Consider the following 12,254-nt stretch of genomic DNA (forward strand, 5'->3'; position numbering starts at 1 on the left):
CTCTGAATGCAGTAAGCCCTTGGTACCCAAAATGTATTGCTGTAAATTTTCTATTGATCGACAGATTTCAGTATTATAGGAAATTCAATGTTGGCATTTAAAACACGTATGCTGTCAGCAAACATCCATAGGCAAAATGAAATCAACATTTTTGATTCATAAAGTGATGATTATATTACACAACCTACAACAGCTTATCTCCTGAACATCTGTAATTATTTTTCACTCTAACTCCCCTGGAAATTTCAGGTAAACGGATGTAATATTAACGGTGAATACTCACTCAATGCAGGGTCTTTTGTTTGTCCCTTCTTCCTGATGGGGTGCAAATTAACAGCTGGCACCTGAAGCACCTGGCTTACTCTGTGGGGTTGATGCAAGTGGGCTTTAGTTGTTTGGCCAGCTGACCTCATAGGCACTGGAGACATTTCAGATGATTTGGCTGATCTTTTCTCACTTAAATTCTTGGTCACTAACAGGAGAGAGTAAGAAATAAGTAACTGCACGTTTTTAGGCAAGGTTATCACCACTGGCAATAATAAATGGTTACTTTAAAACCATCTATTTTTAGCACAAAAGATAAAATAGATTAATTTTTCTTAGCAGGAATTTCAGTTAAGTACTATAAGATGTTATCTCTATTGCTTGGTGAGTCAGATAAAAAATGTTATCTCTAAAACTATTGTAGAATAAGTTGTTAATTTTATCTCCTAAATAAATCTTTTTATTTTTTATTTTTTGAGACGAAGTTTCGCTCTGTCGCCCGGGCTGAAGTGCAATGGTGCAATCTTGGCTTACTGCAACCTCCACCTCCCAGGTTCAATGGAGTCTACTCTCTCAGCCTCCTAAGTAGCTGGGATTACAGGCACCTGCCACAAAACCTGGCTTTTTTTTTGTTTTTTTTAAGACAGAGCTTTGCTTTTGTTGCCCAGGCTGGAGTGCAATGGTGCAATCTTGGCTCCCAGGTTCAAGTGTTCAAGTGATTCTCCTGCCTCAGCCTCCCGAGTAGCTGGGATTACAGGCATGCACCACCATACCCAGCTAATTCTGTATTTTTAGTAGACAGGAGTTTCTCCATGTTGGTCAGTCTGGTCTCGAACTCCCGACCTCAGGTGATCCACCCGCCTCGGCCTCCCAAAGTGCTGGGATTACAGGCGTGAGCCACTGCGCCTGGCCTATTTTTGTATTTTTAGTAGAGATGGAGTTTCACCACGTTGCCCAGGCTGGTCTCGAACTCTTGACCTCAGGTGATCCACATGCCCCAGCTACCCAAAGTGGTGTGATTACAGGTGTGAGCTACCTCATCCAGCCCTAAATAATTCTTGAATCCATGTTAATTAGCTCCATCATCACTCTGCTGAGGGTCAAGTTAACATTCTCTCACCTTTACTACTGAAATACTTTTCTCACTGTATCAATTCTAGCATGCCTTCAAGGCATTCTTCATAGAATAGAAGAGTGACCCTGCCAAAATGAGTATTTGATCATATCATTTCCCTTCTCTTTCTGCACAAACCTTAACTTGCCCCTGCTTTTAGAATGAAGACCCAAATCCTTAAAACAAGGCCTATATGACCCTGCATGATTTAGCATCAGCCTGCTCCCTTGACTTGACTTGCTCACCTTTCCTCTCACCAGTCCTATACTCTCATTAGGCTTTATCTTCTCTGTTCCTTTCATTAGGCTTTAACCTACTTGAGAGTAAGGACTATGCATTTTGTTCGTTACTACATCCTTATGTGCCAGTAACTGACTGAAAACAGATGCTTAATGGGTATTTGTTGAATAAATAAGTGAAATTATCTCAACAGCTGTAACACAAGAAAACCAGAGACAGTGCTTTTATAAATCCATAGGTTTTCTGAAAATGAATGTGAGAATAAAAAACCGAGAACCCTTACTTATAAAAGCCGCCTCCTTCATATAAAACCAATACTATAGTCCAAGGGGAAGACATTCTTCCATCAGGGAGTACTTTTAATCCTTAGGTTATCCAGGGTGGTTTCAATGCAGGTGCAGCCTCAGTACTTCATGAAGTATTTGTTTTAAACATCAAGATAAAAGCAAAAATAGATGTCTAAACTGTCTCAACACAGCTATAATAGCTATTATGCTTTTATTAAGACAGACTAGACAATATTTGGGGTGATAAGAATCAGAGAATGTCTTAGAAAGTCCAAATACAGGGACCCCAGGAGAAAATTGCAATGGCTCACCAACTAATTGAATCCAAGAGGTTATCATCTTTGGTTAGAGCCATGAAATACTTTCATCCTTCTCTCATTGATTGGTAAATGCTAATCAATGACATCTTATTTTAATAATTGCTACAGTACAAAGAAAAAAACCTGAGACTACTTCAAAAATAAGTTTACAGATGAATGACAAAAACCACATATATTCTAATTAATTGGGAAGAATCAAATTCTATAATGCTCAGAAATCAACTATTGTTTGGGCTTCGGATAGTGACTATTTAAACATTTAAAAATCAATTATGCATTATAAAGATGCTCAAACCAAATTAAAGGAACACGCATTTAACTAAATGTTCAAATCCAGTTTAAGAAAGAAAGGCCTAAAGATTTTCTCATTTTATTAAATATGTAGCATGGGACATCATTTAGTGCTATGAGAAAAGACAGACACAAGTCTGGGGTGGGTGTAAGAAGAGGAGCCATGAAGGTGTATATAAACTGTGTTTCATAACCATAAGATGATTAAGTCTCCATCAAATTACCTGGGAAAAAATAACTTTGATGATGACTCAAAGCAGGGCCAGAAAGCTTTAATAAATATGTACATGGCTTTGAACTTTAAAGCATGAATAAATGTTAAAGGTTCTATATACTCTTTCAGCTTTTACCTTTAACATGTACCATTTAACATGTGGCAGCCAGAATGTAGAAAGCTCTCAATAACTGTTAGCTTTTAAAAATGTCTTTTTCCAAATTTAATAACTTCGACGTACAAAGAATCACAGAAATAAAATGTACTCCCAACCCTTGCCCAAGTTTTACATTTGAGAAAACAGGGACTAAAGATGAAGAAAACCTTACTCAAATGTAATAAATGAAACTCAAATTCTGTCTCTACCCTTTCGTAGGTATTCTTTCCATCATACTCCAAATCTTTTCTTATATGCAGAAGCATTCAAGATATTCTGTTTTGATTATAGCACTTATTAAAAGGCTCCTTACCCTTATTTAAAAATTGTCAAAACTGAATTTTTAAAAATCAGTATTTGGTTCTATTTCCACTTCCTGTTTTCTATTCTTTCTTTTGACATACTTTAAAAAATTACTATGCAAATACCATATCATTTATCAATCTTAGGGTCAATCCATGATGACTACTACCCCTTGTCAACTAGGAACTTTGAAATAAAATTCTATTTCAATTTTTATGGGCAAATTTAACCCACTCTGTGTGTGTGTGTGTGTGTGTATGTGTGTGTGTGTGTGTGTGTGTGTGTGTATTTATTTTTTAGAGACTGAGTCTCACTTTGTTGCCCAGGGTGGAGAGCACTGGCACAGTCCTAGCTCACTGCAGCCTCAAACTCTTGGGCTCAAGTGACCTGCCTGCCTCAGCCTCCCAAGTTGCTAGCACTACCACTTGGATAATTTTAATTTTTTTTTGTAGAGATGGGGTCTCTTTGAGTTGCCAAGGCTGGCCTCAAGTGATCCTCCTGCCTAGGTTTCTAGGTGTGACCCACCACGCCTGGCCTTAACCTACAATTTAAGATGTACAATTATTTTGTTATAACAGTATATATTTCATTATCTTTGATTTCTGCTCTTAGAATTCATAATTTCCTTGATCCAAATATATATGCATTCTCTTGCTTGTATTTAATTTAAAAAAATCCATACTGAGAACACGATCTTTTTCATCACATTTTCTAGAGATTACTAATATTGGAATGTGTCTGATTTTTTTTTGTTTTACCTTACTACTGGCACCTGTAAGCTACCTATTATCACTGGTGTTTTAATCAAATTTCTTATATTTTCTAGTTGGTAAATATAATCCATGAAATAAAAAGAGGTAAAAATTCCACTTATGTTTACTCTTTAGGGATGAATATAAAAATGTTCTCAAACAGAAAGGCTCCTCTATAATGATCCAGTTTTTAAAAGAATTAAAAAGCTTTTTAAAGATCTACTTATCCCTCTATTTTTTGGGTAGTGTAGCCATCAGGAATGGATGGGATTCAGTCTGTGATTAATTGGATCACATGATGCTTAAGGTATGCCAGCAATCTTTTGTGAGTGAAAGTTAATTTTCTTGGGACTTAGGTATAATTCTAGAGAAATAAGTTTTTATTTTGTTGTGCTCTTTAGCGTCACATAAATGAAAACTTGTACTCACAGGTACCATATGCAGGCTCCCACTGTAATGACATCATCTGGAACTTCTCCTCATCTGTCTCTACATCGAGACTGGAAAGATACTGCTTCACCTTCCTTGCCATTTGGGCATCCTCATATAGCTTCTTGGCATTAAGCAGAGAGCTGCGGCGTGCCCTTTTTTTGTGAGCACCTCCCTGAACATCCAGCATGTTTGAATTTGTGCTTCCTTGACTCAGTGACCTATAAGAAGATGAAAATCACAATAAGGGGCTATAGAGATGAGAACTAAGCATAGCAGACTGAAGATTAAAAGATTTTGTTCTGTTAATGCTATTGCATGCTGATGTAAATGAGTTAAAAGATGAAGAGCATTAATGCAAAGTAATTTGGCACATATGGTGACGTTCTGAATTAAGAACAGGATTTGGCAAAGTACAGAATTCAAAAGAATAGGATAACAATGCCCCCCTGAGTGGCATATTCCATCAGGCCTGTGTTTGTGCCTATGCAACCTATGGCACAACAGTAACAAGAAAAAGCATTCCTCTGGTCCTGGAGGCCACCCACGCTTTGAAGATATGGCAAGAGTCTGGACCACGACAAGTCCATCCTCAGCCGAATCTCTGAACCAGGGTTCTTTAGCAATGAGGGTTCTAAAGTAGTTTTGCTTGTTGTTCTGCTTTGGACATGCTATTGCCACTACCATTATAGCAGGCCCACTCTGAGCATGTTAACCAATTTTACTAGTAACCATTATTTTGGCCAAAACTCAAACAGAACTACCAATAACATGTTAGCTGAAAATTTACAGCATTTATATGCAATTCAATATAGTCGGACATCAGAATGCAGTAAAAACTCAATGCTTCCCTCACATATGGAACGGTTAGGCAATATTTGGGTTCTAGAACTGAGGATCTGGGACATCACTTTTGTAATGCCTGTGAATGTGACAGAATTGCAAGCTGGGTGGCAATAACCACAATTCAAACAAACTACAGCTTCACCCGACTCTACTCTTTTTGGCAAACATCCTACAACGACTGCACATCTAGAACCAATGGAAAACAGCAACTGCAATGATGTTTGTCCTTTCTAAGAAGGCTAACAAATACAAAATTCTTATATAATTTTTATTTAGATGGTATTTTATTTTGCCATTCCAAAATAATAAGGTTATCTATGGATTTTCTAAATTAAGCTCCATTTTTATATAAAAGTATTCTAAATACAAAGACCACAGTGCTCATATATTTACTTTAAAATAGACACTAAAATCCTAATGCTTTCATTGTAAATTAAGTGAAATATAGTTGAAAAAGTGTTATGGCATTTTTTTCTTTCACATTTTAAGATCTTTCCAATAGGGGTATATCTTACACTGAATGGCAACTTTCAATTGCTATTGGCCAGGCAGAAACTATGACAAGACATTATTTACATCTGCAGAGACCTCAAAACTTGCCGAATGGCTTGAAAGAAAATCCAAAGCCATTAGTGAATTAGCCTTTTAACCTCCAGGGACCAAATGATTATAAGGAAGTAGTAAATCTGACAAGTTCAAGAACATTCCCAAAGCAAGTGACAAGAGAAAACTAATTCTAATTATTTCCAAAGCTAGCCTGAGAGCCCAGCACCAGCAGCTTTTGGTTCTTTTGTGGTTTTTCAAAGAAATGGTGCATTACCAACACACTGGATGGCACAGAGGGCAATACTGTATGGGGAAGGAGGGTTCTGGAAAACAAAATCCAGAAGCTAATGACTCTAAAAGAAAACATTTCAGAAGATTCATATTTTGAATATAAAGAAATTTTAGGATAACCTAAACCAATTTACTTTGCTTATATTTTCCTTTTTATGTGAATAAAAATATTGATTTTTAAAAATTCAGTTTTGACATTGTGATAAAAATCCATAGCCAAGTCCATAAGAGCTCCTTCAATAAGCATAAAGTAGAAATTCTCAGTGGTAACAGGACATTGCAGTGATTTTCCTTAGTAGTAGATAAAATAACAATATGTCCAACAATTGACGATGTCTTGAATTCAAAGAAATGCAGTAAAATCAAGTTGCAGCTATTTAGGAGCAAATTTTAACACAAATATTTAATGATTTTTATCTTAGTTAATATAAAAAAGTAGGTGTTGACAAATCTAGGAGACACAAAATTCTAACAAATAAAAACACTGTGATAAACGTCGATAAAATGTTTTCTAAACTACTTTGAAAACAGAAAAATGCTGATATAAAATAAATATACCTAATGTTTGTAAGCATCATACAGTGTAACCCTAAAGCTGAATGAACGTGAAACATGTTAACATAAGTCATTCAAACACACCCAATGCCCACTAAAAGATATTGTCCAAGTATTCTTCTTTATAATAGTAATGCCAGGTATCAATTTCTATTTTCAGTGAGAATGAGAAGAGCCAAAAGAGACCAAGACATAAATTTGCGATCCAGAAGAAAACACATGGGAAACACACAGAGAAGGGAGAAAGAAAATAGAAGGAAAGTCAAGTTCACCAAGCATTAACAGAAAATAAGACCACAAATGAGGCAAGACTCGAATAAAGAAGGTGGCTCACAAAAGAATTCTTCTTACATGTAATAAAAGCTTCTAACTTCATGGTTCACTACAAGTCTTAAAATAACAAAATTCTTCTTATGCAATCCCTTCATCCACAAAAGTCATCTCTTTCTTCATCTAAAAATGAAAGGACTAGATAGATGATTTATAAGATCTTTAACATTCTATGATTCTAAATAGACACTTAGCTATGTAGAAGTAGAGACCTAACTCTATAACAAATAGTGTCAGTTGCTGATTCTATCACAACTTTAAAGATAAGGGAATCTTCAATTAAAGCTGGTAAAAATTTCAAATAAAATTCAGTCAATGCTACAAGTAAGTGGCATTAGTGGGTCTGAGGAAATAAAATCATCTTCTAGTTCAATTTTATAGTACAGCTTGGATAAGGGCTGCCTCTTTTTAGAAAACTGATGGAAAATGCAACCTTCACAAACAGATCTTTCATTCATTTTTATATATTTATATGATATATTTACTTTATAAAATGTGGCATTTGAATAAAAGAAAGTGGTGTGAACTCTAGAACTAGACTACCTAGTTTTGGATCCACCATTAATGAACTAAAACTTTAGGCAACTCAACCTTTCCCATCCATACTATGGAAAGAAAAGTATCTCCTTTATAGGGTAGTAGTAGAATTAAGTAAGATAATTCGTTTAGAGTGCTTAGAACAATGTATGGCACATAGCAAGCACACAACAAATATTCACTATCATTATCATCATCTAACTGACCTAGCTAAATCAAAATCTAAAAAGGACTTATAGGGCATCAATAGTGGAAAAATAAAGGAAAAATAGCTAGTTCTATCACTACTTTCACCTTGTTAGCAGAAGGCATTTGTCAGGAATGTAGGCTGACAGGGTTAATAGAATTCATGCTATTTTATGTGCGTGCATTAATGAAAAGGATGCAATGTATGTTAAGAGTCGCACAACCTTCATTCCAGTTGCGTTCATCTCTACACTTACCCCAGACTCCGCCACCTCTTCTTCCTGTAAGCAAGAGCCACAAACATTGAAGCATGTGTTTGAATAGGAAAGCACAGAAAAAAGACAACAGTTGAGAGTCAGAGAAACTATGCAGACAGAAAAGAACAGAAAAATTTTATCAGGAAAAAATTACAGCTTAACAGTAAAATGACTTTAATGGAAGGCAGGAGGGTAAGATGAGTATATACTGAAGGTCAAAAAAGCTCCAAAATACTTTATAAAAATATGCTTTAGACCAATTATATTTTAAATACCTAATTCATCAGGAAGCTTATATAAATAAGAAGCTTAAGGAAAAACATTTACTTACTATAATATAAATTTTGAATTCAAAGTTTTTAAGGGAAAAGACCTTAAAGGAATAGAATTTCTGAACATCTTGCTGGCAAGATTTTTGGGCCACTCATTTAAGTGACAGAATGAAATTACAAGGGACATAAAAACATAAAATTTCATTTTTAAGTGCAGAAATTTCTGACAAGATGTCTTGTAAGAAATGTTGACCAGCAAATCCAACTTAAAATGTAAGAAAAAACATATCATTAAAATCTTCATAATACTATATATCTTTACATTCCTGTTTCATTGACTAAAGATTCTATTTTTTAAGTCTGCAAATTGATTACTGTTAAAAGGGGTTACTTTGGACAAACTAGATACTCATACACCACCAAAATGGACATTGTTTGCTTAAAGAAAGGTATTACATTTTAGCACTGGCTGACAAAACTGATTCAGGAAAAATTCAGTCCAATCTTTAAAAAGATGTTTTTTATTTTCCCCCAATACCTTATTGTATTCAATCCAGGCCATTCCCAAGAAAACAGCCATGTTTATTAATTTCCTCATCAGTTTTTCTCCTTTGCTCATTACTGAAGTATGGCTAGTACTTAGTATATTATAAACTGGTCTGGCAGGGTCACAAATTCATCATGTCTTCAGGAATCAGGATGTTAACATGTGTAAGTAAATAGAGGTCCATATAAGCCAATAGGGAGTGTTAGGGTCATTGTACAAGGACATACAACAAAAAACCAAACAAACCCTTCTTTGCTTTGGTACCTAGTTCTTACTATTTTCTGCTTCCACACTGTTAAGCAATGACATCATTCATTACATGTAGTGATTCTCAAGGTGCAGAAGTGGGATGTGTAGGAAAGAGGAGATCTGGCACACTCTCCCTTCCTTCCATGCTTTGTGGATCTCTAAACCAGAGAAACCATCAGATCAACTACTTGCAAAAACAAAGACACCTAGGCCGGGTGCAGTGGCTCACGCCTGTAATCCCAGCACTTTGGCAGGCTGAGGCATGTGAATTGCTTGAGTCCAGGGGTTCAAGACCAGCCTGGGCAACATGGTGAAACCCTATCTCTACTGGAAAAAAAAAAAAATGAGCTGGACATGGTGGCATGCACCTGTAGCCCCAGTTACTTGGGAGGCTGAGGTGGGAGGATCACCTGAACCCGGGAGGTTGAGGCTGCAGTAAGCCAAGACACCACTACTGCACTTCGGCCTGGGCAACCAGAGTGAGAGACCCTGTCTCAAAAACAAAGACCCCTAAACAACAATTTAAAGAAAACAAATAAAAAAAAACAACCCAGTGTATCACTGGTTCTATTGGGTTACGAAAATTCCAACTCTGGCTTTTAAAATATTGTGTTGGTGTAAAAGTAATGTCAAAAATCACAAATACTTTTGCACCAACCTAATACCAAGTATTTTTGTTTCCTTAGCACAGTATATTTTTTTAAGCCATAGAAATTGTGTCGGCCCCTGTACATGATTTCATTTTTAATGTCCCTGTGAACTGAAGCTATACACATAGGCCCAAAAGGAAATCAGATCAAAAATTAAAACCACAATGTCTTATTTACACCCTGAAAATTATAAAAATTACTAGGAATAGGCCAGGCGCGGTGGCTCACGCCTATAATCCCAGCACTTTGGGAGGCCGAGGCGGGCGGATCACGAGGTCAGGAGATCGAGACCACGGTGAAACCTTGTCTCTACTAAAAATACAAAAAATTAGCCGGGCGTAGTGGGAGGCGCCTGTTGTTCCAGCTACTCAGGAGGCTGAGGCAGGAGAATGGCGTGAACCCGGGAGGTGGAGCTTGCAGTGAGCCGAGATTGCGCCTCTGCACTCCAGCCTGGGCGACAGAGTGAGACTCCGTCTCAAAAAAAAAAAAAAAAAAATTACTAGGAATACTTAACAACATACTTTGTTTCAATTTTTTGTAAGCTGAGGAAGCCTTTGTTATTACATTAAAAATGAACCTTAAAAAGCATTCTTAAAATATCAGGTTAATACAGAACACAATAAAATTTTTCATTTTTAGTAAAGTATGATTAAATTTGCACTTTCTAAATTCTGTTCATTTGTATGTAATAAAAACTTATATACAAATGAAACACAGTATAATTTGAGAAAAAGAAAAATGGTTTACAGGAATGAAGTATGAATTAAACAGAAACAGAACATTAAAAATATTCAGTAAAAATAAAAGACATAGACTAATACTTTACAAATTAGCTTAGAAACGAGATGAAAACAAGATGAATATCAGCAATTTTATTGTATTTGTTTGCTGATTTTTTTTTTTTTTTTTTTAGTAGAGACAGGGTTTCACCTTGTTAGCTAGGATGGTCTCGATCTCCTGACCTTGTGATCCGCCTGCCTCGGCCTCCCAAAGTGCTGGGATTACAGGCGTGAGCCACTGCGCCCGGCCTGCTGATGTTTTAAAGAACAATAATACAGAACTATACACATACAAATATTTGCAAATTATGTAAAAACTGCTCTGAGCTTCATTCAGTTTCTTAATATGTATAACGAAGGCTAATATCACCTACCTGTTATGGTTATTAATGATAAATGATTACATGAAACAGACACATATAAAGCACTTTGTACAGCACACATGGTAGAATAAATATGATCAATAAATGATAAATATTTTAATTATTATATTACCCTTGATACCACTCTAACACTTTTACATATTTCAATGTCCTACCTCTGTCGAAACATCATAGCTGGGTCCATGTTAGCAGAAGTCATTCGAACAACTTGGCGGATTTCCTTGGAAATCATTCTTAACTTCTCAAAGTTTACTAAACCATCTACTTTGGAGTCATTTCCTATAGAATGAAAATAAATGTTTAAGTTCAAAATTAAATTATCTACATAAAAGTAGCAAAAGTCAAGGTGGTAATCTTGAGGGGCACAAAGAAGGACCTTCTTTATCACAGTGCCAATTTTGCTTTTAAGAACTGGTATACCCATACATGGTTCAACCCTGCTCTTAGGGAATGAGCCACTAGGAACTGTGTTCCATATAGGAGTGATGGTTATGAATAAAGTCAAATGATAAACTGTGCATGGCTTCTAAAACCATTTTCATGGGCTCGGGGCACAATGGCTCCCACTTGTAATCCCAGCACTTTGGAAGGCCGAGGCAGGAGGATTGCCTGAGCTCAGGAGTTTGAGGCTGCAATGAGCCATGACTGTGCCACTACACTTCAGCCTGCGCAACAGAGTGAGATCTCACCTCAAAAAAATCCACAAACAAAACAAAACAAAACAAAAATCCCAAACAAAGGGCAACCTGTTTATAGCATTATTTTTTCACACTTGTCTATAACATAGCATGACCCCATTTATCCCCCGAGGTAGACCCTGAGGTCTGTCAAAGTCCAAGGCCCTGAAGGCAAGACTGAGGAACATACGGTAAACAGCACGTATAGATTGGACACATGAATTGTTCAGGGTCTCAACACAAGCTGGAAACAAAGTAATCATGATGAATACTCTCAAGTTATATAAACATATTTCAAGGAACATGTCAGAAAAACATACCTGAAGCCTGTAACATTTCCTTATGAAAAATGAGTGATAATGAAAGAAGAGGCAGTAAGACTACATAATTAGAACAACACTTCTGGTGAGATCAGAAAAGCTGGACAAAAGTACAAAAAAACGCAGAGAAGCAAGTTTTGCATTTCCCAGTGCTTGCCCCTAGGTGTATCTGATTTCAGAAAGGGATAATGAGCTGAAAAACCGAGTACAGACACCCTGTCTTTTGAGGTAAAAGGAAAAGCAACTTAAGTCCTTGTAAACCTCCAATGCTTGGTTGAAACTCTGAGGAGCTATATCCTGAGACCAAGGATAAACTGAATGTAGACTGGGATAAAAGTCTTTTGTTAAATTACATCAAAATGGATTAAAGTGATTTTGGAATTCTAGCACCCCTAACTGCCTGCCAGAAGCAAACTTTAATCCTCTCTGGAGATATGGAACATCATTAAAAAAGCGAG

The 12,254-nt window shown here is 36.4% G+C and overlaps 1 protein-coding gene across 16 annotated transcripts in view; it reads right to left on the reverse strand.

The window, feature by feature from the left end:
- RAPGEF6 (Rap guanine nucleotide exchange factor 6) overlaps window positions 1-12,254 on the reverse strand; it is a 214,638-nt gene that overhangs the window by 18,614 nt on the left and 183,770 nt on the right. For 10 of the 16 annotated variants that reach the window (XR_010156992.1, XM_003339103.6, XM_003339102.6 and 7 more), the window contains 4 exons: window positions 10,955-11,078; window positions 7,920-7,943; window positions 4,372-4,592; window positions 284-472 (listed from right to left, as the gene is read on the reverse strand). Coding sequence is in view for 15 of the 16 variants with exons in the window: in XM_003339103.6 (XP_003339151.2) it covers window positions 284-472; window positions 4,372-4,592; window positions 7,920-7,943; window positions 10,955-11,078 (558 nt within the window). In the remaining variant the exon portion in view is untranslated. The remainder of the gene's footprint in view (window positions 1-283; window positions 473-4,371; window positions 4,593-7,919; window positions 7,944-10,954; window positions 11,079-12,254) is intronic. The other 6 variants (XM_001161644.5, XM_024356724.3, XM_063810608.1 and 3 more) reach the window with 1 other exon arrangement.

This window comes from Pan troglodytes, chromosome 4 (assembly GCF_028858775.2).
Source record: "Pan troglodytes isolate AG18354 chromosome 4, NHGRI_mPanTro3-v2.0_pri, whole genome shotgun sequence".
Taxonomy (NCBI): Eukaryota; Metazoa; Chordata; class Mammalia; order Primates; family Hominidae; genus Pan; species Pan troglodytes.